General features: G+C 51.8%; 3 protein-coding genes across 4 annotated transcripts; 2 read left to right on the top strand and 1 right to left on the bottom strand.

Annotated features, from left to right (window-relative positions):
* Nucleotides 1-209: 209 nt before the first annotated feature.
* Nucleotides 210-7,065, top strand: COG8 (component of oligomeric golgi complex 8). Its single transcript, XM_021703306.2, has 5 exons — nucleotides 210-604; nucleotides 1,738-1,945; nucleotides 2,783-3,610; nucleotides 5,615-5,783; nucleotides 6,573-7,065. The coding sequence occupies exons 1-5, from the start codon at nucleotides 210-212 to the stop codon at nucleotides 6,839-6,841; spliced, it is 1,869 nt and encodes a 622-aa protein (XP_021558981.1). The 3' UTR covers nucleotides 6,842-7,065.
* An 87-nt stretch (nucleotides 7,066-7,152) lies between these two features.
* On the top strand, nucleotides 7,153-9,380 carry PDF (peptide deformylase, mitochondrial). Its single transcript, XM_021703318.2, has 2 exons — nucleotides 7,153-7,817; nucleotides 8,896-9,380. The coding sequence occupies exons 1-2, from the start codon at nucleotides 7,226-7,228 to the stop codon at nucleotides 9,051-9,053; spliced, it is 750 nt and encodes a 249-aa protein (XP_021558993.1). The 5' UTR covers nucleotides 7,153-7,225; the 3' UTR covers nucleotides 9,054-9,380.
* Nucleotides 9,381-12,334: 2,954 nt separating this feature from the next.
* Nucleotides 12,335-23,542, bottom strand: VPS4A (vacuolar protein sorting 4 homolog A). Of its 2 annotated transcripts, none has more exons than XM_021703331.1 (11): nucleotides 23,364-23,542; nucleotides 19,463-19,574; nucleotides 19,232-19,379; nucleotides 17,967-18,028; nucleotides 17,732-17,851; nucleotides 17,069-17,225; nucleotides 16,382-16,530; nucleotides 15,923-16,004; nucleotides 15,473-15,692; nucleotides 13,945-14,085; nucleotides 12,335-13,215 (listed from the first exon to the last, which is right to left on the bottom strand). In XM_021703331.1, the coding sequence occupies exons 1-11, from the start codon at nucleotides 23,382-23,384 to the stop codon at nucleotides 13,114-13,116; spliced, it is 1,314 nt and encodes a 437-aa protein (XP_021559006.1). In that variant the 5' UTR covers nucleotides 23,385-23,542; the 3' UTR covers nucleotides 12,335-13,113. The 2 variants fall into 2 exon arrangements, with proteins under 2 accessions (XP_021559006.1, XP_021559014.1); XM_021703339.1 differs by having other exon boundaries at nucleotides 17,967-18,025.
* Between the last annotated feature and the right edge of the window lie 1,748 nt (nucleotides 23,543-25,290).

Raw genomic sequence — 25,290 nt, 5'->3', positions numbered from 1 at the left:
AACGGAAGTCAGCCGCCGGCCGCTCCCTGGCAACCCCAAAGCCTGCCTCTCTAGCCGCCTTCAATTTGTTCCCCACGCCAGCGCCCCGTAGCCTGGAGGACCGTCGGGAAAGAAAGCCGGCCGGATACGAACCCCCGGCTGCTTCCGGGCCTAGATTCCGAGCCAGCGCCCTCGCTGGGCTGGAGGGGAAGTGACGCTGCTGCCGGAATATGGCGGCGACGGCGACGATCGCTTCGTCAACCACGGCCTCTGCCACGGCGACGGTCACTGCAGCGGCTCTCGGGGAGGTGGAGGATGAAGGGCTCCTGGCATCGCTGTTCCGAGACCGCTTCCCCGAGGCCCAGTGGCGGGAGCGGCCCGACGTGGGCCGCTACCTCCGGGAGTTGAGCGGCTCCGGGCTGGAGCGGCTGAGGCGCGAGCCCGAGCGCTTGGCGGAAGAGCGAGCGCAGCTGCTGCAGCAGACGCGCGACTTGGCCTTTGCCAACTACAAGACCTTCATCCGAGGCGCCGAGTGCACCGAGCGCATCCACCGCCTCTTTGGCGACGTGGAGGCGTCGCTCGGCCGCCTGCTCGACCGCTTGCCCAGCTTCCAGCAGAGCTGCAGGTGCGGCGGGCTCGGCACTAAAGGGGCTTTTAGCAACTGTAATAGCTGACATTTATGATGAAAGAAATAGCTAACACTTACAAAGCACTTACCATGCATGGGTTAGGCTCTCCTCTGAGCATTTTTAAAATCCATTTAAGCTTCACAACAGCTTTGGAGGTAGGTACTGTTATTCCCATTTAACGTTATGAGTAAGTTGAGACAGCTTAGGAATTGTCGAAGAGGCTTTTGGAAGCTAGTAATTTCCAAGTTAGAACTGGACACCAGCAGCAACTCCCTCATAGGCCTGTTGTGAGTATTAGAGAATCCATGCAAAGCACTTATCATTGGGTCTGACATAGCTAACACTCTGCAGTTCTCAGCTATAATCTACACCCGCAGACCGTTCAAAACTTCCATTGAGAGAAGGCTGACAACGAAATCTTTCCATTTGGATGCAGCAAAAATTATCAAAAAAAATCTCTCCTTAAGCCATATTCTACCTCTCTAGATCCTCAGTCTCTTATCCTTAATTCTGCCTTTCATGGTAAAAGTTTAAGTTTTGAGTCTTTGGATATTTGACAATAGCTTCTGTACCCTTCCACCCTCCAGAATAGATAGACGACTTCATAAAGCAGGTCTCTGCAATTATGGAGAAGTGAAGACTGTGGAATTAAAAGTGGAACAGCAGCCTAAGAGAAGATCAAGGGGCGGAGGGAATTTGAGGATGAGGTTGTAGCTTCTAAGCTGGTTAGTGATCACAAAAAGAATAGCTATTATTAACATTTACTGTGTGTCAGGTTCTGTGTTAAATGCTTTATACACATCATCTCATTTAATCCTCACAGCCTTATGAGGTGGGTCCTACTACTATTTTACCAATGAGAAAAGAGTTCAGAGATCCTAAGTACCTTGCCAACACTAGTTAAGTGGCAGATCTGGGCTCACATATTGTGTGATCTTGGACAAGTTGCTTAGCCTCTCTGGGATTAAAGTTGCTTCAAGGGTAATAGTACTTACCTCACAGGTTTGGTGTGAAGATTAAATAATAAACCATCCAGCTCAGTGTCCAGTTCATAGTAAATGCTTGGTAATTGTAGCTAACTTTTGGATGTAGAGCAGTGAGCAACCAATATTCTCCTGTTTGTTACTAGATACTTTGTCAAAGAAGCTGAGGAGATCAGCTCCAACCGCCGGATGAACACCCTGACTCTAAACCGGCACACAGAAATCCTGGAAATCCTGGAGATTCCTCAGCTAATGGACACCTGTGTCCGGAACAGCTATTATGAAGAGGCCCTGGAGCTTGCAGCCTACGTACACCGACTGGAAAGGAAATACTCCTCCATCCCTGTCATCCAGGTAGTCAAACTGCCCCAAAAGGACTCAAACTGATGTTCTTGTAATCAGTAATTCTGTGGTCATCACTGAACCTTTAGGCAGAAATCTTAGGGAAATTTTGCATGTTTCATATCGGTTTCTGCCAGCCAGACAGGCTTGAACATGAAACATTCATTCATTCATTCAACTGATAAATATTAATCATGTACCAGACACTGATCTAGGTGCTGGGAAGACAATGAGACAAAGCAGAGAAGGCCCTAGTGTTCATGAATGTAAGTTGATAGTTGGCAAATAAATAAATAACATGATCCTTTCAGATAATGGTAACTGTCTGAAGAAAACAAATTAGGGAATGGGTAGAAGGAGACTAGGGTGAGGTACCCTAGATAGAGTGGTGAGGAAAAGCTCTGTTGGAGAGATAATATTTAAGCTGAGAACCAGATGATGAGAAGGAACCAGCCACACGAAGATGTGGGGAAAGAGCAAATCAGAAAGTGGAAAAAGGTATAGCAGACTGACGAGGGGACAAGTTGAGAGTGTTTAAGAAATACGAAGACAGAAAAAAAAAAAAAAACAAAGACAGCCAGTGTGACAGGATTGCAGTGAGCAAGGGGACAGAATTAGGAAGCAGGTGAGGCAGGAGAAAAAAACAGGGCCTGTAGGCCACAGTGAATAGTTACATATGGCCACAGTGAATTAGATCTTTGTTGGTAAGCCTGTACACATCAACTTTAGGAAATCTTCATATATCAGGAAAAGCAGTGGGAATGTTGATCTGCAGTATTCAGGGGTAGTGGAATGGATTCCTGGAAGTGTCTTTCCCAGTGTGGTGTGACTGACCCCCTATATTGTCAGGGCATTGTGAATGAAGTGCGCCAGTCCATGCAGCTGATGCTGAGCCAGCTGATCCAGCAGCTAAGAACCAACATCCAGCTCCCTGCCTGCCTCCGTGTCATTAGCTTCCTGCGGTGCATGGATGTCTTCACTGAGGCTGAGTTGAGGGTTAAGTTTCTTCAGGCCCGAGATGCTTGGCTCCGTTCCATCCTGACTGCCATTCCCAATGATGATCCCTATTTCCACATCACAAAAACCATTGAGGCCTGCCGTGTCCATCTGTTCGATATCATCACCCAGTACCGTGCCATATTCTCCGATGAGGACCCGTTGTTGCCCCCTGCCACGGGTGAGCACACTATGAATGAGAGTGCCATCTTCTACGGCTGGGTGCTACAGAGAATCTCACAGTTCCTGCAGGTGCTGGAGACTGACCTTCACCGGGGGGTTGGTGGTCGTCTAGACTCTTTGCTGGGTCAGTGCATGTACTTTGGGCTATCCTTCAGCCGGGTGGGGGTCGATTTCCGGGGCCAGTTGGCTCCTGTTTTCCAGCGGGTGGCCATCAGCACTTTCCAGAAAGCAATTCAGGAAGCAGTGGAGAAGTTCCAGGATGAAATGAATTCCTACACCCTCATCTCAGCTCCACCCATCCTGGGCAGCAGTAACCTGCCTGCTGCTGTGCCAGTCACTCAGCCGGGGACACTGCAGCCACCCATGGTGCTCTTAGATTTCCCACCCCTTGCCTGCTTCCTCAACAATATTCTGGTTGCCTTCAATGATCTGCGCCTCTGCTGTCCTGTGGCCCTGGCACAGGGTGTGACTAGGGCCCTGGAGGACGCCCTTGCCAAGGTGAGCACATCCTGTTGGCTCTCTACTGGGGCTTTCTTTGGTAACAGGTGGCCAGACTTTTGTAAAAAATAAACCAGTTTATGTAGTAGGTGGTTGCAGAGTTAGGCTTAGTGGGGTTTTAGAGATTTTTCTGATTGAGAAGCTCTGGTTAGTCCCCCATCATGGGACCTAGAACAATTCATGAAGGGGCTCACCTGTAATAATGATTCAGTAAAGTATTAGTTTTCTACTGCTGCATAACAAACACAGCAGCCTAAAACAACATACATTTATTTTTCCCCCAGTTTCTTTGAATTGGGAGTCCTGGGTCCTCTGCTCAGGATCTCACAAAATTACAGTCAAGGTGTTGGTCAGGCCACAGTCTCATCTAAAGCTTGGGGTACCCTTTCAAGCTCATTCATGTTGGCAGATTTCTGTTCTTTGCAGTTGTAGGTTTAAGGCCTTTAGGTCCTAGAAGCTGCCTCACTCCATACAGTGTGGCTTTCTGATTCTTCAAGGCCAACGGAGAGCAACTCTCCTGCGTAAATCTCTTCTTTTAAGGAAATCCTCAACCCTTTTTTAAAAGGCTTATCTGGGGCGCCTGGGTGGCTCAGTCGGTTAAGCGACTGCCTTCGGCTCAGGTCATGATCCTGGAGTCCCGGGATTGAGTCCCGCATCGGGCTCCCAGCTCGGCAGGGAGTCTGCTTCTCCCTCTGACCCTCCTCCCTCTCATGTTCTCTGTCTCTCATTCTCTCTCTCTCAAATAAATAAATAAAATCTTTAAAAAGAAAAAAAATAAAAAATAAAAATAAAAATAAAAGGCTTATCTGATTAAGTCAGGTCCACCCAGGATATCCCTTGATTGTAACTCAAAGTCAACTGATTAGGGGCTTTGATTACATCTGCAAAATCCTTCACCTTTGCCATATTCTATTGGTTAGAAACAAGCCACACATTCTGCCTGCAATCAAGGGGAAGGGATTACACAAAGGAGTGGATACCAGGGGCTGGGATTCAAAAGAACCATCTTAGAATTCTACATAATACAAGAAATTCTACAACCAATGATATCCTGCACATTTTTTACATATTTAAACCTTTAGATATTGGGATGTTTCTTACAACTTAATGGCATCTTATAATTGCTGTCAGCCGGGTAGCAGTTGTGACATGGTTATATAAAATCTTTCTGGGCCTAGCTCTCTCACTCTTGAGCTTGCCCGCTCTCATATCTCAAGAGTGTACTTTTTGCTTTAATAAACTTTCCCACTTGTGTTACTCAAAAAAAAAATGTTAATGCCCTCCTGTGAGAGAAAGCAAGCCTGAGCATTGAAACTTTGTAGTCAGTGAAATTCAGGTAATAGTAATCTGCTAATACTTATAGAGAACTTACTCCATGCCAGGTAGTGTTCATCATATTTTATACCTATTAAGACTTGATCCTCACAACCCTAAGAGGTAGGTCCTGTTGCAGACCGTACTCTATAGATAAGGAAACTGAGGAACAGAGGGCACAAAGTGTTTAAGTAATCATATGGAAGTCACAAAACCAGCAAGAGGCACAGTTAGGACTTGGAACCAGGAATGTCAGCTAGGTTGTTCTGTTATTTGTATGTGGATCTTCTTTTCTAGCTCTGTGTTCTTTTATAATTTTCTAGCAGTCTAGCTTCCTGGAACCTCAACTGCCTTACTCAGTAAAAACCTTATACAGTTTTGCTTCATTTTCCTGGATCCAATATAGTTCTGGTCATCTCCTTTAGGAATCAAGAACCTCTTGATGCTTTTCTACTGAAAGTGGAAAGTGTACCAGTAATGAAACAAGTTGGGTTTGGGTCAGAAATACATTAATGAAGTGACAGAACTGTGGAGAGTGACAATTCTGAATTTAAACAAGACAGTAATATAATGTACTGTTTGGAATGACTTTCTTTATGAAAACTTGAGGGCTGCACATTTGTGCTTAGTTTCAGGTACTGCTGATGGTGATAGACTACTCTAGTGACTGATGGTGCCCTTGTCTCCTAGGTAACCAAAACAATCCTGGCCTTCCATCGCGCAGAAGAGGCTGCTTTCAGCAGTGGGGAGCAAGAGCTCTTTGTCCAGTTCTGCACTGTCTTCCTGGAAGACCTTGTTCCTTATTTAAATCGCTGTCTCCAAGTCCTTTTTCCACCAGCTCAGATAGCACAGACCTTAGGTAAGAGAAAGGAGGGGAAAGATCTTTAAAACTACTTTATTGATATAATTCATATACTAAATAAAATTCACCCATTTGTAAAACTCAATGTTTTTTAGTAAGTATACAGAGATGTACAATCATTACCACTATCCAATTTTAAAATATTTCCATCACCCCAAAAAGATCCCTCTAGCCCAATGTAGTCATTCCCCAATCCCACTGTTAGCCCCTGGCAACCCCTAATCAGCTTTCTGTTACCAGAGATTTGCCTTTTCTGGACATTTCATATAAATTAAATAATACAGTATGTGTATATCTGGCTAAGTGGAAGCAGCTAGTCACAGGAGAACCACCTATTGTAGGACTCTCTTTATATGAAATGTCCAGAGAAGGTATTTTAAAAAGATTTTTCCTAACTTGTCTTCACTTCCCTGTGCCCACTCTCTCTGTGCCAGGAGTGGGGGCCGGGGGAGGCAGAGCTTCCCTTAGGGCAGTCGGCCAGTGGCCACACCAGAAGAATGGCTGTTGGCCACTTTCCCCCCAGCTTTCTCCTTGGGCCTGGCACAGGGAAGCCAGTGCCTTCTGAGGTTCTCTTGGCTTTTAACTCGATCCACCCTCCACTGTGTTATTCCAGATTACCTTCAAAGTCTCGCCTCATAGTATAGTTTCCTGTCCGGTATCACGAAGATGACTTTTACTGTATGGAAATGTGGAAACTGTCCTGTAAGTTTTTCTCCCCTGTGACAGATCAATATTTAAATTTATTAAACGTTTTTTCTACTTCACTTTCTCTACCTTCTGGGTCAGGCATTCCACCCACTCAGCTCTCCAAGTACGGAAACCTTGGGCATGTGAACATCGGCCTCGTCCAGGAGCCTCTTGCCTTCCTCCTGCCGAAGAGAGAGCTGGTCCTCTGTCTAGATGAAAAGGAGCTGGTGCCGGAGCTCGCAGCTCCAGCAGCCGCCGCCGAGGAGTCAGGCTTGGAGCCCGTCGCTGCAGCTCGCCCTGAGGACGCGCAGAAGCAGGCGGACTCAGCCGAGGCGCCGCAGGCTGAGGCGCCCGGTGCGGACCCCTAGCCGGCGCCCCTGCACCCAGCCGCGGCGCGGCCCGGGGCACGGGATGGCCAGGGCTTCCTGCCGCGCCCGCGGGGAGGCGAGGCCGGCCTCGGAGAGCACCGGGCAGCCCTAGGGGGAAGGCTGCAAACGCATTCGTGACAGCAAACGAAAAGGGGCACCTTTGCGTCACGCTCGCCAATGGCTGATTATACCGTAAAACACGGAATTCACTAATAAAGTTGCTGACGTCACGGAGGCGGGCTGAGCTCTGGGGCCGCGCCGGCGCTCCCGGAAGGCGCGCGGGAACTCTGCTTCCCGGCGTCCCCCGCGACGGGAGCGCTCGCCTACGGGGCCCGGGGAGGGCGGCGGCGGCCGGGCGGCTGTGCTCGGCGCCCCGGGGGCCGGATGGGAGCCGGGCTGCTGCTGGGAACGCTGCTGGTGCGGGCGCGTCACTGCTTGGGGCCGGCCCCACCGTGGGGACGGGGAGCGGCGGCCGGCGGCGCCCGGGCCTGCAGTTCCGCGCCCGCCCGGGACGGCCTCGAGGGCCCGGCGCGCCGGCGGTCCTACTGGCGCTACGTGCGGCGTCTGGTGCGGGGCGCGCCCGAGCCGCCGTACCGGCGCGTGTGCCAGGTCGGGGACCCGGCGCTGCGGGCCGTGGCGGCCCCTGTGGACCCGGCGCAGCTGGCGGGGCCCGAACTGCAGATGCTGGTGCAGAGGTTGGTGCAGGTGATGCGGCGCCGACGCTGCGTGGGCCTGAGCGCTCCGCAACTCGGGGTGCCGCTGCAGGTGCTGGCTTTAGAGTTCCCCGAGGCGTTCTTCCGCGCCTGCGCGCCGCCCCTGCGCGAGGCCCGCCAGATGGAGCCCTTCCCCCTGCGCGTGTTCGTGAACCCCCGCCTGCGGGTGCTAGACAGCCGCCTGGTCACCTTCCCTGAGGGCTGCGAGAGCGTCGCCGGCTTCCTGGCCTGCGTGCCCCGCTTCCAGGCCGTGCAGATCTCAGGTGCGGAGGGGCCGGGGGGGGGGGGGTCGGTGGCTTTGGGGCGGTTGGATAAACGCGTGCGTCTCTTACCCCCGCCTATGGAGGCGGCGACCTCGGATCCCATGAAACAGTTTTCACAAAGCTCCAGTAAAGCGCAGACTTGTGAAAGTGTAGGCTCAGCGAAGCCTCCCGGCAGAACCCTGGAGTGGACGTGATTCAAGACTGACCGATAGGGATGGGGAATGGCGGCCAGTGTGACAGCAGAGCCAGCTCCTCGGGGGCGTGGTTTGGGCTGGGAACGCTGCCTAGTTCCGATGTTGCCGCACTCCAAGTCCTCTGCTCTGTGCCCTCTCGCTCGCTGTCTCGCACACATACCCTCTACCCAATTGGAGCCATCGTGGTGGAATGGGAGAAGTGGCACCCAGCTTTGCCCAGCCCGGGGTGATAAGCCACAGGACGTTTTGTGGAATCTCATTTGTTGCCGGAGTTGTAATGATTGTTCCTCTTGAGTAGGCCACTTGGTCCAGGTCAGAAAGTAAATGGTACCCCTTTATTTTATAGTGTACCAAGTTGAAAGACTTTTAGGAATTGAAATAAATCAGTAGTATATCAGAAATGGGAGGAAATGTTCAGAAATGAAGCACCTGGGACGCCTGGGTGGCTCAGTAGGTTAAGCGTCTGCCTTCGGCTCAGGTCATGATCCCAGGGTCCTGGGATCCAGTCCCGCATCGGGCTCCCTGCTCCGCGGGGAGCCTGCTTCTCCCTCTGCCTCTGTCTCTCTCTCTCTCTCTGTCTCTCATGAATAAATAAATAAAATCTTTAAAAAAAAAAAAAAAAAGAAATGAAGCACCTTAGGAAGATCATTTCTCATCTCAGCCCCATAGTAAGTCCAGCAACCTAATAGCATTAGAACCACACTGAATACTTGGTAATGTGTAGAGTTGAGGCATCTTTTCTGGGAAGAATAGGGGCTGCTGTCTGCATTCCCTTCTGATGTTGCCTCTTGTCAACAGGAACAGCCAGAGGCAGGGAAAAGGTAAGGAGATTAAAAATGATGCGGTTAAGCATATCCTTACCCAGGCTGTAACTTACTTTGCAGGGCTGGACCCCAAAGGGGAGCAGGTGGTGTGGCAGGCAAGCGGATGGGCAGCCCGTATCATCCAGCACGAGATGGACCACTTGCAGGGCTGCCTGTTCATTGACAAAATGGACAGCAAGACGTTTACAAACATCTACTGGATGGAGGTGAATGATTAAAATTTTCCTGCTGCATCTGAGGATTCTGGAAATGAAAACACAAACACTTCGGATTTGAGCTGGGCATGGCTTGCCTGTTATCAACTTGATATTGGGTTGGCTCTGACAGAAAACAGAATTGCCAAACCAGGTTGGAGGAATATATAAAAAATGTTTACCCTGAAATCATCCATAGACAAAACACTGCCTTCAACGTGAAAAGAAAATGAACTCCCCCAAAGAGTAGACATTTCCTGATGATTTTGTGTGGTAAAAAGTGGGGCAAATAGGGCGCCTGGGTGGCTCAGTTGGTTAAGCGACTGCCTTCGGCTCAGGTCATGATCCTGGAGTCCCGGGATCGAGTCCCGCATCGGGCTCCCTGCTCGGCAGGGAGTCTGCTTCTCCCTCTGACCCCCCCCCCTCTCATGTGCTCTCTCTCATTCTCTCTCTCTCAAATAAATAAAATCTTTAAAAAAAAAAAAAAAGTGGGGCAAATAACCACTCCTAGTAGACATGATTTCATAGACCTGTATGATCTATCCCAAAGCCAAGATTTGATAATGACATAATCCCAAAATATCTGAAAGCTATGTTTAAAAACGCAGGTTAAGACTGCGGTTGACCATCTTCACTGAATTCTTATTTTTACAAAGGGCTTGTGTGTGTCTTACCTGCAGAGTCCTTTGCCTTGGACAACAGTTTGCTTGTGTAAGTAAAACAGAACAGAATGGCCACAGTTCATGAAGTGTTTAATGACAGTGTTAACATAAATGAGTACCCACACATTTTACCAGGTTCACAAGTTTTAGTCTCCACCTTCTGCCTTAAACAGATTTGGGGATGATTTTCCTGCTAAGATTTCTTGGGCAGCTGCTATTTGGCTCATTCTTTTTGTGGAGCTCATGGATCAGGGCTAGGGGAGGGATGATAGTTGACGAAGCAATGAACCTCTTCCTGTCACAATTAGAAAAGAAAGCAAAACTTGTGCTTCCTGGTCACCACACTTATTTTGGAAAACTACATTAGCATCACCCTGACCAATGATTAGCCTTAAGACACTGTCAGAGCTTTGCAAGAGGTGAAGGAACTTGTTTCTCTAGATACTGGTCTTGCCTCATTTCTATGTTGAGTTTTGCAACATGGGTACTCTTACCAGAGTTCTCAAAATCCTAGTACCCATGTAGTAAGTCCAGTAAGTTGTTTAGAAAAAACTTGTTTTAAACAGTAGTTAACTAAATGAACCCAGTATGGCTTTCTCTAAACAGGCCACCCTCTGGGGGCCTAAGAGGTCAAGCAAAAGGGAACTGGCGCTCTCTGCATTAAACTTTGGAAGGGAGTAAGAGCCGGCACTGCTCCAAGGTGAGGTTAGATACTCCGCCACTGGGAAAGTCTGTAGAAAACTCTCATTTATACTATAAACATGGATCCTTAGGAAAATGAGGATTTAGTGACCCTCCTTTCCCTTGGACAATGTTCAGAAGCTCCTGCAGGGTGGCTTCAGAATACTCAGAAGCTTCCTTACAGTGCTCTGAGGTTAACAGTCCTTACTGATGCCTTTGTAATGAGGAGCAGTAAAATTTGCCTGCAGCTTCCTGACCTGGGGACCCGAGTATGTGGTTGCTCAGAGTGGACCTTGGAGAAAGCCTGAAACTCTATTACTGACAACATGAGATTTACTACTCTAACCAAATCCACCAAGGAGGATTTGTGCAACTAGCTACTACAGCCCAAAGCAGCAAATCTGCATTTCTCATAAAATCTCACCCACCTCAGGGAGATGTATCAGGCACAATAACCACACATACAGATCAGCATCTCGAGCTAAGGAAGTCAACTACTGAAGTCAAAGCCAAGGTAGACAGAAGGTTTAAGCCAGAATTCCCAAGTAGGGAAGAGTGAATTTCAGAGTTAGCATTTAGGGGAGGAAATACCTCTGCACCTGTGAGCCATGTATAACATGGATGGTGAGGGCATGCCATCAGTCTGAGGTGACTTTGGCCTCACATGTGAGTAGGACATTCATCAGCCTGCATCCTGTCACTGATGGTGGAGAGAGGAATGGAGAGGCATGGCATCTGTGACAGCCGTGACCAGAGCTATGAAGATGAACCACAGCAGCCCCGGTTTCTGTTAACCCCTGTGACTTGCCAAGGTGTCTGAGCAGTAGAAAGGAAGATTTTAAAAACAAAGCAAGCAAGGACCTTGTGATTCAAGTAAAGGCGACTGGAGGTAGAGTAAGAAAACACAAGTAGCTAAAATGAAAGAGTGGGGCAGTGTCCTGTGTCCTGTGCTGGCTTCTAGTCCAGCGTTCACCAACAGTAACTGGTGGCTGAGGGCACCTAACTAAAGCGAGAGCCATGGGAACTCCTGAGTGACAAAGATGCCAGCCACGGTTGCTGCCAAGGCATCACCTGGTCAGGCCTGCTGAGGCACCTGGTATTGAGGCAGGGCGAACGTACCCACACTGGACAGGAGCACCTGGGCCCAAGCCTTCAAGGAACCCAACAAAAGTTGGCTCAATTCAGCCATTCCTAACCAAATCAAAGACCACCATGGTGCAAGGCTACTGTGATCTAAGAGTTGGCCACATCATCAGTTCTGGACAATCTGGGTTTTAGTAAGACCTGGAGCAATAATCACAGCTTTTGGAGGGGGAGGGGAAGTAGACCAGCCCGATGGCAGCCCTTTTGTGTATTCATATGCACACAGTCAAGCAGCACAGCCTCCTACTCAGCATTTCTAGGGCTGCCAGCTCTAGAGCCTTCGAGGGGGGCGGGGAGGGTGTCTCGAGATCAGGAGTCACAAATTCAAATGGCCACGGGCTAGGCAGGCAACCTGGAGGACTGAAGCAGTGCATGTGGAGATGGGTGAGCTGGAGAGTGTTCTGCTTCTGAGCAGGGCAGCCCCTCTGGCTGTGGCCGACAGGCTGCCTCGTGGGGACGTAGGCCCAGCATTGCCTAATCTCCCGGAAGCCAGAAATCTGCATTTTCACATCAACTCTTGATTTTTCAATGTTGGCAGCAGACCAAACCAAACACAGCTGCAGGCCATGTCTGGGCCACAGGCCTCCCAATCTGCAGGAAGAACTGTCCAGGTGCCACATGTGCAAGGCCCCGGGGAGGGGGTGGGGGGTGTCTGGCCAGCCTGACTGGAGAACAGGCGTGGGAACTGCGGCAGGTGACAATACCCTCCTCTGATGAAGAGAAGAGTGCGGAGAGAAAACCAAGGGGTCTTTCTAATGGAAGCAAGCATGGCCTTCAAGGAGCCCGGATAAGAATCAAAGATGAGATCACTCAGGTGGCTCAAGAGGGAAAAGGATTTATTAGCCCATTTCCAGGGCAGGGAGCCAGGGGCAGTGGCGGGGTTCAGTGTTCCCACACTGAGAGGGAAGAAAATGCAGCAGTAAAACCCACCTGACTACCTTCACTCCTTCTGAGCTAGAGCTTTGTACTCACAAAAACCACCCTCTCCTCCTGCAGGGGACACATACGGCCCGGGATGCTGACCTAGGAGGGTGGGAATGGCTTGGTTTTACTCTTGGCCTTCACAGGCAGGGCTTGGGCTGGCACCCCAGGGCATCAGTCATTGTGTTCACAAGGAGTAAAATTCGGGTTAGAAGGGACAGGCAGAGGGAGCTGCAGGCCATCCTGAAGGTCTGCGGCAACCCCACAGTACGGGCTGCTCCCACTCCTTGACGCTTCTGGGAGATCTGAACTTTATTTATAAACAAGACAAAAACCCAAGCAGCATTAATTTAGGGGAACAAAGAAAGGTTTTAAAAAAAAACCCAAAAACCACAGAGAGGCAGGACAAGGAGTTGGTGAGCATCCAGAAGAAGAGGAGGAGGAGGAGAGGAAGGAGGAAGGACCAGTACTCCATCCAGTGCTGAATGTGCTTGTGTCTCTGCGGCCAGGGAGGCCCTTCCTGCCTGCTCCCTGGGCGGCGGCCAGACAGCAGAGGGGACGCTGCAGTGACATGAAGACGAGCCCTGGAGCGCTGTCTGGCCACTGACTTGGGGAGTGCCATGGATTTATTACCCCAATCAACCCCCCACCTTCACCGTCACCGAGTGAAGAAATTTTTAACTCTCCTGTCCAAAGTCCTCTGAGAATTTCTTCACTTTCAGGAGGTCGTCTGCATTCACGGTGGGTCGAGTGGTGGCCAGAGACCGGAGCATGTCCGACTGCAAAGACAAGGGCACGAAGCTGAGGAGGAGCCAGGCCCCAGGTCCTCGGGCTCCCCGTGTCGCAGACCCAGGGGGTCCAGTAGGAAGAGGCCAGTGTTCCCGGTCACTCCCAGCCCCAAAAGCAAAGCTCCCTCTGGTTGCCTGGCGCCTGCCTGAATGTCTCCCATGACAGGACTGCTCTTCCCTCCTGGGGCGGCTCATGTCGTTTCCAAACGGGCATATTTCTCGTCTGAGAGAATCCAAGCTCCCCTCACGTCTTAACTCCCGGGAGAAGCTCGCTCTGAGCGCACACCCGCCACCCCAGCCACGCTGGCAGACACCTGTCCCACACGACAGGCAAGGCGTCGGGAAGACCAGGATGAGGAGAGGGCAAGACTAGTGCTGTGAGGCTGCCTGTGCGCGGCATCAAAGCAAACTGCCGACAGATGCTTGCTGCCTCCTTCTGGGCACAGAACAAGCCAAAGCCGTGGAATGATGTCGTCACGCCAGCGGGCCTTTATTCTTGCTGAAGAAAATAAAATGCTCATGCTATGGCCTCCGTCTTGGGCCCCCGCTGAGTCTGTAAGAGCAGGAGCCCCAGCTGCCCAGCACCCCAAAGGCCATTCTCGGTTTCAGAAGAGCCACGACAGCCCAGGACAGAGAAGGGGAGAAGCCTATCTGTATTTTCAGACCCATGACCCCAGTTTTCTGGGCTCTGTGCAGTCCCTCTCCCAGCCGGCCACTTACCATGCAAACCACAGGCTCTAAGAGTTTGTCACCAGGGACATCCATCCAAGTCATCTCCATGGCCCCTGGGTCCCCTGGTGAGCATGGGGTCAGGAGGTCATCGATCATAACGCTAGGGTTGGTGCGGGAAGGGCCACAGACCTGAAATCAAATAGGAGTTGGGCTGCAGGGGTTGCACCTCAGTGCTTGGGGGAGGGACAGGATGCCTCAGATTTCTGAGTCCTGAAGAGAAGGTGGTGGTAGAGGATGTATGCATGCCTGGCCTTCTAGGTCATCAGTCTGAGAAGAGAATGAGAGTTCCTTCAGAACTCTCAGGCTGGCAGTCGAAGTAGCTCAACGTAGGATTTCAGAGATTTGTGGTTAGCATGATATTCCAGGCACTATTCTCCAGAATCTCAATTTGTGGCCCAAAGTGTCTTGATATCTTCCTCTTCCTCATTAACTCCATCAAATCTCACCACAAATGCAGTGACATCAAAAATGTTTTTCTAACCACAGTCTGCTTTATTGGCAACATGCCCCCAAATATCCCCAAGGCTAATTCCCTCACCTCCTTCAACTCCTGACTCCAATGTCACCTGGGTGGCCTATCCTTTAAGAATACAACTTGCCCAGGCGCGCCTGGCACAATCAGTTAAGTGTCCGACTCTTGATTTCGGCTCAGGTCATGATCTCAGGGTTGTGAGATGGAGCAGAGTCCCTTGGGATTCTCTCCCTCTCCCTCTGCCCCTCTTCCCCATCCCACCCCAGCTCACCCTCTCTCTCTCTCAAATAAATAAATCTTTTTTTTTATAATACAAGCTGCCCACCCAACTCCAAACTTCAGAAACACCTGCCTCCATCCCCTGCTCTACCTTCCCTCTCATCACCCTCTAAGAAATGAGTATCTCAATTAGTGAAGAGGCTCCGATAGGGTAGGGACTTCTGTCCGCTGTGGTCACACGTGTCTCCCCAGGTCCTAGAACAGCACCAGAAGCATAGCAGGACCCCCAGCAGACACTCAATAGAGATATGCTGTGTAAGAGGAGTTCCTCCTTACAGCAGGTGATTTTGTACCCGCCGATTCTTCAGACACCAAGTGGGGTCCCCACACACAGCAGAGCACTGACTGTGGAGGTGGCAGAGGTGACTGGCATGGTGCCATGTCCTCTGGCTTCACACAATCTGAGATGGTCACATTGGAGCAAGAAGAGCTATAGGGAAAGAGAGAGCGGTGTAACCCCAGCCCCTACAGCCAGAGGGCTCACTTTATACTTGGCCTTGGTTCTCCAGGAGACTGAAGCTATGTCACCGGAGCAGCCAAGGAACTGGCAAAGAAAGCTGATACCCCATTCCTGTAACACTTTCTAAGCAACTCCTTGCTGGCTCCACTTACCTTTTTTTTTTTTTTTTTTTTAAGTAGGCTCTACACCAGGCTTGGAGCCCAACGTGGGGCTTGAACTCACAACCCTGATCAGATCAAGACCTGAGCTGAGATCAAGAGTCAGATGCTTCACGAACTGAGCCACCCAGGCGCCCCTCCACTCACCTTTTTGAAGTGTGTTGCTGAATGAACTTTTCTGACAGGCTGCATGAGGGAGTCCCGCACAATGATGCTGATGTCAGCACCTGAGTAGCCTTCCGTCTTCCGGGCCAGCTCATGGACGTTGGCATCCGTGAGGTTGTGGGGAGTGCTCCCCAGATGCAACCGGAACATCTGGGCACGGGCAGCCTCCTCAGGCAGCGGAATGTAAATCCGCTTTTCAAACCTAGAGAGCCAAGCACATGGCAGGTCTTGAGAAGAGATGGCCTAAGAGTCTTTGTGGAGAGGGCCGCTGGGGCCCTCCAGAAGCTGGCTTCACTGAGGACTCTGCTCAGCCTGCAGACATGAAGAGGCCTCTGGGCAAACGGGGTCAGGCTGCACCCATGGCTGCCAGCAGCAGGCTGACTACAGCTGGAGAAAGACCTCAGCCCCTGGCTCCTACTGGGGAAGACTCACCTCCTTCTAATGGCTGAATCCAACACCCAGGGGATATTTGTGGCACCAAGAACCAGAGTCCCATCGTTGTTATTCCCCACCCCTGTGGAGAAAGGGACACACAGACGCTGAGTCAGAACACCTGCAAGGATCAGGGAGCATCTGGGGGAGGTACCTCAGGGCCTTTGTGTGTTCTGATCTGGGGCCAGCCCCGTGCCCCCACCAGCAGGGCCCCAACCGGCTCTGCTGGGCCAAGAGCCTTCTCTGAAGCCCTGCTGGCCTCGGGAAGGGCAGAGGGCTCGTGGGCAAAGGCCGGGATAACCTCTCTGCAGGCCTGTGGAGAGGGAGCGGAGAACGGCTGCACTGACATTTTCTCTCCATCCTAAGGATCATCGAACCCAGCCGCAGCTAAACAACGAAGCCCTGCGCTGGCTGCAGGTGGACCGAGAACCAGGGCGGGCACCCAGCACTGGCACGCACCCTGCATCTGGACCAAGAACTCCGTTTTGATCCTTCGGGCAGCCTCGCTCTCATTTTCATTGCGGGACCCGCAGAGGGAATCCACCTCATCGATGAAGATGATGGAGGGCTTGTGCTGCCTGGCCAGCTCAAACAGGTTCTTGACGAGCCTGTGAAGGTGACAAGTGGGACTGGGATCAGGACACCCACACCCAGCCCAGCCAGGGGCCCAGTCCCTGTTTCTCTCTCCCTTCCCACAGGCAGGTCAAGCCTCCAGTCAGGCCTGGATTTCAGACAGTGGCCATCACAAATCCGCTGGCAGCACGGTACCATGAGGAACAGCCAGCCTCAGTGACAACCCAGCTCATTAGCTCTGGATTTAGGACAAGTCCCTTCCCCTCCGCCTAGCCTCAGTGTCATCCTCTGCACAACGGGAGTCGGTGTGGAAAATGCCTGAACTACATGAAGTCCCCAACAGAGGACACCCACCCGATAGCCAAAGATTGTGAGTGCCTTTGCCTTCCGTTCATGAGGGCTCCTCTCCCCCAACCGAGTGCCCATTCAGTCTCAGCAGGCTCTGTCAGGACACGGTCCCACCCAACAAGCTAGCAGAATTCCCCTCCGCTGGCTACTTCTCCCTGACGCCCACCAACGGCTCCTCTGGGCCGTGGCTCATGGGCAGGGAAGCAGGCCTGGCAGCTGACTTACTTCTCACTCTCCCCCAACCACTTAGACATCAAGTCTGAGGAGGACACAGAGAAGAAGGTGGAGTTTTTGGCCTCTGTGGCCACCGCTTTGGCCAGGTAGGATTTCCCTGTGCCAGGGGGTCCAAAGAGCAGTATCCCTCGCCAAGGTGTACGCTTGCCTACAACAAAGAATAAACTGAGGTGAGCTTCCTCCTGCCTGGGGAAAGGGAACAGAAAAAAGCAGAGGGGACTTAGTTACTGTAAGTACGGACAGAAGAGCAAAGTTCTACAAGACAACTGGTTCTAGAAGCAAAGGAATAAAGGGACCTGAATTACCTGCTTAGAGCCTGCTCCTAGCCCTGGCTCATGACCCCCAAAACCTTGCAAAGTGACACTGGCTGGCACTGGTTCCTGACCCTACTCACCCACCAGGATGGTCAAGTCAAAGTTCTAGTCGCAAAGGTGCTTCTGACACCAGAGAGGAGCCAAGATGGTTGTGATGGGTAGACCCTGGGGCCTCTCTTGACTGAGAGCCCTGAGAGGGAAGGTTGGGCCCTCACCACCGGAGGGCCCACAGAGCTGAGTGGTCACCTGCTTCTGGACACCTTCAGAGTGGGAGCCCTGGGCTGGCTTCCTGAGAAGCCTGCTCTTTTTCCATCTGCGCCTAAAGTAGCTCAACTCTTACCTGTGAACAAGTGTGGGAATTTAATTGGCAAAATGACAGCTTCTTTGAGGGCCTCCTTGGCCCCCTCCAGCCCAGCCACATCACTCCACCGAATGTTGGGCTTCTCCATCACAACAGCACCTGCAAGAGGCAAGGTGAGCCTTCCACCTGGAGTCCAACTGATGAGTCTGAGCCGACCCTCCAGGGGCCCTCGCCACATCCCGCTCCCACTGCCACGGGGCCGCGGGCCTCTTACCCATCAGTTGTTCTTGCAATTTCTTTTTCTCGGGATTATCCCCTTCACTGTCACTATCACTGCTGGGAAAGGAGACAGAAGACGACAGACTAAAGCAAGAGGCAGTCGGCAAAGAGGCTCTGAGAGCGAGGCCAGGCTCTGAGAACGAGGCCAGGCTCTCGGTCATGAGCCGCCTGCCCTGCTCAACAGTGGTGACAGACCCACCAGCAGGGGCCTCAAAGATGCTCAGACCACCTGTTAGCGACACTCCCCTCCGCGTCCTCCAGGAAACACTCCCGGAACCCATCCTTGTTTCTTCATTAAGGGAGTAAGAACAGAGACATGTGCGTCCCCAGAAGGCTGGTGAGGGACATGTGCTTTGGGGGGACTTCAGGAGCAGCTGGATGGGCAACCAGAGCTGTCACTGGCCTTTCACACAGATTCACAACCAGACAGCAGGTGGCTGTGACTCGGAGGAGAGTGACGTTTAAAGAGGGGGACCTGGGGGCGCCTGGGTGACTCAGTCGTTAAGTGTCTGCCTTCGGCTCAGGTCATGATCCCAGGGTCCTGGCATCGAGCCCCACATCGGGCTCCCTGCTCAGCGGGAAGCTTGCTTCTCCCTCTCCCGCTCCCACTGCTTGTGTTCCCTCTCTCGCTGTGTCTCTCTGTCAAATAAATAAAATCTTTGACTTTGGAGGGGGACACAGAGGCCCTGCGTGTGGGCCCAGCCTCCATCCAGTGCCAGCTCCATGACCTGGGCTACGTCTGAACTTGAGTCTGCTGCCTCCTCTGTCAGATGAAGAGAGTAGCTCCGAGCATAAGAGCAGCTGACTCCATCCTTCCTGCGCACCCCACTTGACTCTCGGGGCTTTACCCACATCATCTCACCCGCTCCTTAGGGCAACGCTGGGCGGGAGGGGGCGTTATCCTTCTTCTACAGATGAGGAGCCTGGAAGCACAGGGGGTCATGGCACGTGTCCATGGTCACCCGGCCAGGAAGTGGTGGCGCCGGGATCTACCCTGAGAGCCTGACTGCGGAATCCCAGGCTTGTAACCTCCCTGCTGGCTCGCATTTCACTCGCAGCTTTTCTGTGCAGATCCAACGCGGCACCGTCCGAGGCAGTACTGTGCCCGGTGCCCGGGGCGAGCAGCTCGGGGCGCTAGCATGTGAGTGGCAGCCCCCCGAAGGAAGGCAGCATTAGTACCAGGAATGACAGCACCAGGAAAAGGACACACGCTCATGGGGTCTCTGGTCCCGGCCGGCTCCTCCACTCCTCTGTACTCACCCCTTGCTCTCACTCTGATTTTCTTTGACTGGCTTCTTGCCATGCTTCTCTTTGCTTCGTAAGTAATCCTTCAGCTTCTCCGCCCGGTCTAGGTACTGCATGCACTTGGCTCGAATGCTCTCCTTGGCCTTTTCGCTGTGTGCCTCATCTGCAAAAGGGGAATTGGAGAGGGTGTGCGCACCCTGCTCTCCAGGGGCTCTGCAGCCCGGGAGGGCCCTGCGCGGGACTCACATTTGATAGCATGTAGGAAATACTCCACAGCATGCTGGTAGAGCCGGAGTGCCTCCTCGTAATTCTTGGCTTTATCCTCCTCCGTGGCTTTCGTCACCAGATCAATGGCTTTCTGGAAATGCGAAGCAAATACCTCAGTGCTTCCCAAGAGACCCAAAAAGCCCTTGGGGTCCCAGAGCAGCAGGAATCCTGCGGATCTGTTAGTCACACACCATTATGGCGGCCTGTTTTTCCAACATCAACTAGAAAGGCCTTGAAAGGAAGCCGTAAAAGACAGCCATCCCTCTTCACAATACACTTATATGGGTGAAAACAACCTCCTTCTCCATTTCACTCTGGATTTCAGTAAGCGGAAACCTGACCAAATATCTCAGGTTAGGGCTCAAGGGGAGAATCCACTTTCTATTCCTTGCGTGGACCTGGACCCGGCACCTGGAACGGGAAACACCACAACTGATCGCCGTGCGGCTCAGCATGAAGGCCAGGAACCGCACTTGACCTCAAAGGCCAGAGAAGAGCCAGCCCTTGGTTCTACCAGACTGGTCAAAGAGATCTCTATTTCCTCCTACCGGCCCAGCCTGCTTCTCTGTGGGGAAAAAAGAAGATGGTTTTCCTAAATTTGCTACTTAGGGAAGGGATGCTTAGACACATGAGTCAGTATACCAGTAGCTCTAGTAAGGAAAGTGCTTGCTGGCACGCCTGGGTGGCTCAGTCAGTTAAGTGTCCGACTCTTGGTTTTGGCTCAGGTCATGATCTCAGGGTCAAGAGATCAAGCCCTGCATCGGGCTCCGCACTCAGCGGGGAGTCTGCCTGAAGATTCTCTCCCTCTGCCCCTCCCCCACTGGCGTATGCATGCGCTAAAATAAATAAATCTTTAAAAAAAGAAAAAAGCAAGAAAAGGGCTGGCTTACTCCAAAGACATGTATGTGCTGCCAACTGAGGGGAATGGTCCTCTGGCATCTTCTAAGAACTCCGTGAGAGTATCTTTGTGAATCTCACAAATCCTGTAGGCCTGTGCTCTAGACCGAACTCAAAGCAGGCTGGATCTTTCAGGCAGCTGCCCCACACCTACATATCCAGTTTTAGAAACCACGGCTTCACCAACCCAGGAAGCGCTACCAGAATTATCCTCCTCAAGCTGATCGGCACTAGATACCAGGCTGGCAGATCCCACTGTACACACACAGTTCCGTCCACAGCAAACAATAAACCTCCTGACCAGCTCTTGGCAGGGCTCAGGCATTTGTGCAGCCCTTCCTCATCTGAAAGTAAGAAATCTCAGAAAGACACAGCTAGCTCTACAAAACGAACAGACTGAAGCAGGTTAGGCCAGGTTGATGATAAATGAACCCACCAGGTTGCCTAGATGAGGAAAGGCGAAGAGTGTTGGCTACTATTTTCAAGCTCAGCTACCTCCATTACCTACAAATAGAGAATGGCCAGGAGCCCAGAACCTTCTCGAATGATTAGCTTAAACACAAGCTTCACAGGTCTACTCTTCCCCAACGACCCGCTCTTCTGATGAGACAATGAAATGAATTCTCCTGTCCCTGATGGCTTCTCTTCTCCAGAACAAACATGCCCAGTTCCTTGGACTTTTTCACTCTATATGCCTTCTTGCTTGGGTCTGTCCTTTGGAAAGGCAGGGCTCAGAACAATACTGGAGGGAGGCTCTGCACCTCCCTCCGAGATACTTTATTAATTAACGCACCTAAGAGCACATTAGATCTTTTTGGCAACTGCATACAATGTTTCAAAGGCAAGAGGCCTCAGCTGCAATTTGAAGAAGAATAGTTTTGCATAACACAAGGGTGAGGTGATAAATAAAACTGCCAGCCTGCCGCATCTCTAGTAACACATATGGCAAGGATGAGGATGAAGGACAAGTTTAAGGAAGATGTGCTAACAGAGGAGCTGGCAAACTGTAAAGAACCAGATGGTAAATAGGTTAGACTTTCCTGGCCATACAATCTCTGTAGAAACTACTCAACTCTGCCTTTGTAGCCCAAAAGCAGCCATAGAGAATACGTAAATGAAGGAGCAAGAATGTGTTCCAATAAAACTTTATTTATAGACACTGAAATTTGAATTTCATAATTTTCACGTGTCATGAGATATCTTTCCCAGCCTTTTAAAAACATAAAAACCTACATTATGTTAAGTGAGAGAAGCCAGTCACAAAGGACCACATATTGTATGATTCCAGTTATATAAAATGCCAAAAATAGGGGCACCTGGGTGGCACAGTTGACTGAGCATCCGACTCTTGCTTTCTGCTCGTTTGGTGATCTTGGGGTCATGGGATCGAGCCCTGTGTGGGCTCTGTGATTAGCCAGGAGCCTGCTTAAGCTTTTCTCTCCCTCAGCCCCTCCCCCCTCTAAAATAAATAAATAAATCTTTTAATAAATGAACAAATACATAAAGTGCCCAGAATAGGCAAATTCATAGGACAGAAATTAGCTGAGTGTTTGCCCAGGGCTGGGAGAGATACAGGATTTGTGGGGTTAACGGTAAAGGGTGTGGAGTTTCTTTTTGGGGTGATGAAAATGTTCTAAAAGTATGGTGATGGTTGCATGACTCTGAATATACTAAAAGCCACTGAATTGTATACTTTAAATGTGCGAATCTTCTGGTGAGTTACATCTTAATAAAGCTTTTCTTTTTAATATTTATTTGAGAGAAAGAGAGCCTGAGCAGGGGGAAGGGCAGAGGGAGAGAATCTTCAAGTAGACTCCCTGATGAGCACAGAGCAGATGCAGGGCTCCATCTCAGGACCCTGAGATCATGACCTGAGCCGAAATCAAGAGCTGGACGCTTAACTGACTAAGCCACGCAGGTGCCCCTTAATAAAACTTTAATAGAAATGTAAAAACATTCTTAACGCACAGACAAAAACCATCTGGGCAGGGGGGATATGCAGGCGAAGTTTACAAACCCCTGTTCTAACAAATCCCAGCTTCTGCTGGTGAATGGTGGGGGTCTGGCTTTGGACTCTAGTTAATTCTTGGCCAAGTGGCCCAGTTTATTCCATGCCTCTGTTCCCACTTTTTCCTCCACCTTCGGATATCTGAACGCTACCCACCCTTTCCGGATCCAGCCAAATGCCCCTTCTTCCATGAAGTCTTGCCTAGCTCCTTCACAGGCTTTATTTTGAGCACTTACTATGTGGCGGACACTGTGTTAAGAAGGCTTCACCTGAATTACTCAATCCAGAGCCACTGTCACAACGACCCTACAGGGTATTACCCCAATTCACTGACAGGAAACCCCAAAATCCAAGATCAAGTAACTAGTCCAAGGTCACATGCGGGTGAGCGGTAGAGCCACGACTGAAGCCCAGGTCCGAGGCCTGGGCATGTTTCTGCCCGCCGGCCCAGCAGCACGGGCAGCACCTGGAAGATGGGTCAGTCATGCATCCAGGTGGCGCCACCCCAGCACCACCAGGCAAGACCTAGGGAATGAATGAAGGGTCGCTGGCCGACAGGAGGAAATCCGAGCCTGGAGAAGGAGCGGGGACTCGTCCTAAGGGAAGCAGGAGGAGGAGGGAGGGCAAGCGGCCCGACTGCGGGGCCGCGCTTCCCGGGCGGCGCCGGTGCGGTCCGCAGGAGGCTGATCCCCGCGGCGGTACCGGGGCGCCGCCGGCTGCACGTAGTGGCCTCGGGGCTCGGCCTGGCCCGGGCGGGGGGTGGGGTGGGGGTGGCAGGGGAGCGGGAGTTCTGGAGACAGCCCCTGGCTCCGGGCGCGTGAAAACAGAAACGGGCGGAGGCGGCGGCAGGGCGGCGGGGCGAGAGCCGCGGGGCCGGGGTACCGAGCCGACCGCCCGCCCGCCCGACTGCTGGTTCGCAGGCCCCGCCGCGCCTCCTCCGGCCTCCGGAAGCCGAGACCGGCCGCGCCGAGGTACCTGGAGGGTTGACGTTGTCATTTCATCTCCTGGGTCCGCCCCACACCCCGCGGCGCTGCTTGCGGCCTCAGTCCGGCCCCGGGGAGCCGAGCTGCTGGGTCGGGCGCGGGGAGCCCGGCGGCTTGGCGCTGGGCGCGGGCAGGGCTAACGCTCGCAGCCGGAGCCGAGTCGGAGGGCGAGCGAGGAGCGCGGCCCAGAGCGGTCGGGCCCGAGCTGCGCGGCTGCCCCCGGCGGCCACGACTGGCACTGCAGGCGCCGCTCCCCGCGGCCAAGGGACAGCCAGCACTAGGGCCGCGCTGGGGCTGGGCAGGGGGGCGAGTCAGGGGCGTGTTAGGGGCGGGGAGCCCAGCGTAGACGGGGTGGGGGCGGGGCGGAGCAGGGCGGGACGTGTGGGCCGCGGGGGCGGGGCCAGGGGCGGGGCCAGAAGCAGGGCTGGCTAGAAACCTCAAGTCCTCGATCCCATTTCTAGTAACATAGCTCCTGTAGGACAGCTTTTCTTGCACAGTAAACCTAATTCCCAGAGCGTTGGGTTTCTGATGTTTAATAGGGTATGCTAATAATTAGTATCTACCTTGTCTGGCTTTTGGGGGGAATAAATGAGCTAGCTAATGTAAACACAGTGTACCCCACACTGGGGACTCAGTCTCTGTTAACAATTAAAAAAAATTTTTTTTGAGAGCGCGCGAGCACGAGTGGGGAGAGGGGCAGAGGGAGAGGGAGAATCTCAAGCAGGCTCTATGACCAGCGCAGAGCCAGAAGTGGGGCTGATCTCAGGACCCCAAGATCATGACCTGAGCAGTAATCAAGAGTCAGGTGCTTAACTGACTGAGCCACTCAGGCGCCTCCTCTGTTAACTATTATTATGATGCTGGTGACTGTCTAAAGTCAGTTTTTGTTTTAAGATTTATTTATTTATTTATTTGAGAGAGTGAGTGAGAGAGAGAGAGAGAGAGCACAGGAGCAGGGGGAGAGGGAGAGGGAGAAGCAGGCTCCCGTGCTGAGCAGAGAGCCCATGTGGGACTCAATCCTGGGTCTCCGGGATCTCCCGGGATCATGACCTGAGCGGAAGGCAGACACTGAACCAACTGAGCCACCTAGGCACCCCTGTTTTTGTTTTTTAATATTAACCCTGCTACTTTTCTCTTTAGGAAAATGGTTTTCTTTTCTTTTCTTTTTTTTTTTTAAGATTTTTATTTTTTTTAAGTAATCTCTACACCCAACATGGGGCTTGAACTTACAGCCCCCAGATCAAGAGTCACATGTTCTACCAACTGAGCCAGCCAGATGTCCCAGGAAAGTGGTTTTCTTTCTTTTTTTTTTTAAAGATTTTATTTATTTATTTGAGAGAGAATGAGAGACAGAGAGCATGAGAGGGAGGAGGGTCAGAGGGAGAAGCAGACTCCCTGCCAAGCAGGGAGCCCGATGCGGGACTCGATCCTGGGACTCCAGGATCATGACCTGAGCCGAAGGCAGTCGCTTAACCAACTGAGCCACCCAGGCGCCCTGGAAAGTGGTTTTCTTAAACCTCCAATGCTGGGGTCTTTAGCCCTGTGAACTTCAGTATAGTACACCTGTGCTAGTTTCTGGGGATATAGCAATGATCAAAACAGCTCTAGGGCAACCTACAGTTTGAGAAGAAATATGATGTTCATCAGGAAAGATGATGTAATAAGCGTGTTGAGGCCCATGTGTGAAAATCCATGTGCTATGTGAGGTCGAACAGGCACCCTGCCCAAGATAGGTGGTCAGCCAAGGCTCCCATTTAAGCAGAGGTTTGAGGGATGAGGCAGGAGAAAGAACACTCCAGGTTGATGAAACAGCCTGTAGAAAGGTCCTGAGGCCCTATGGAGGCCACTGGTGGAATTTAAGAGACTGAAAGAAGGCTCAGAGAGGCTGAGAGCAGAAAGAAAGTCAAAGTCTGATGTAA

The sequence above is a fragment of the Neomonachus schauinslandi genome, chromosome 16 (genome assembly GCF_002201575.2).
Source record: "Neomonachus schauinslandi chromosome 16, ASM220157v2, whole genome shotgun sequence".
NCBI classification, from domain to species: Eukaryota; Metazoa; Chordata; class Mammalia; order Carnivora; family Phocidae; genus Neomonachus; species Neomonachus schauinslandi.
This window is presented reverse-complemented; position numbering and strand designations above follow the sequence as displayed.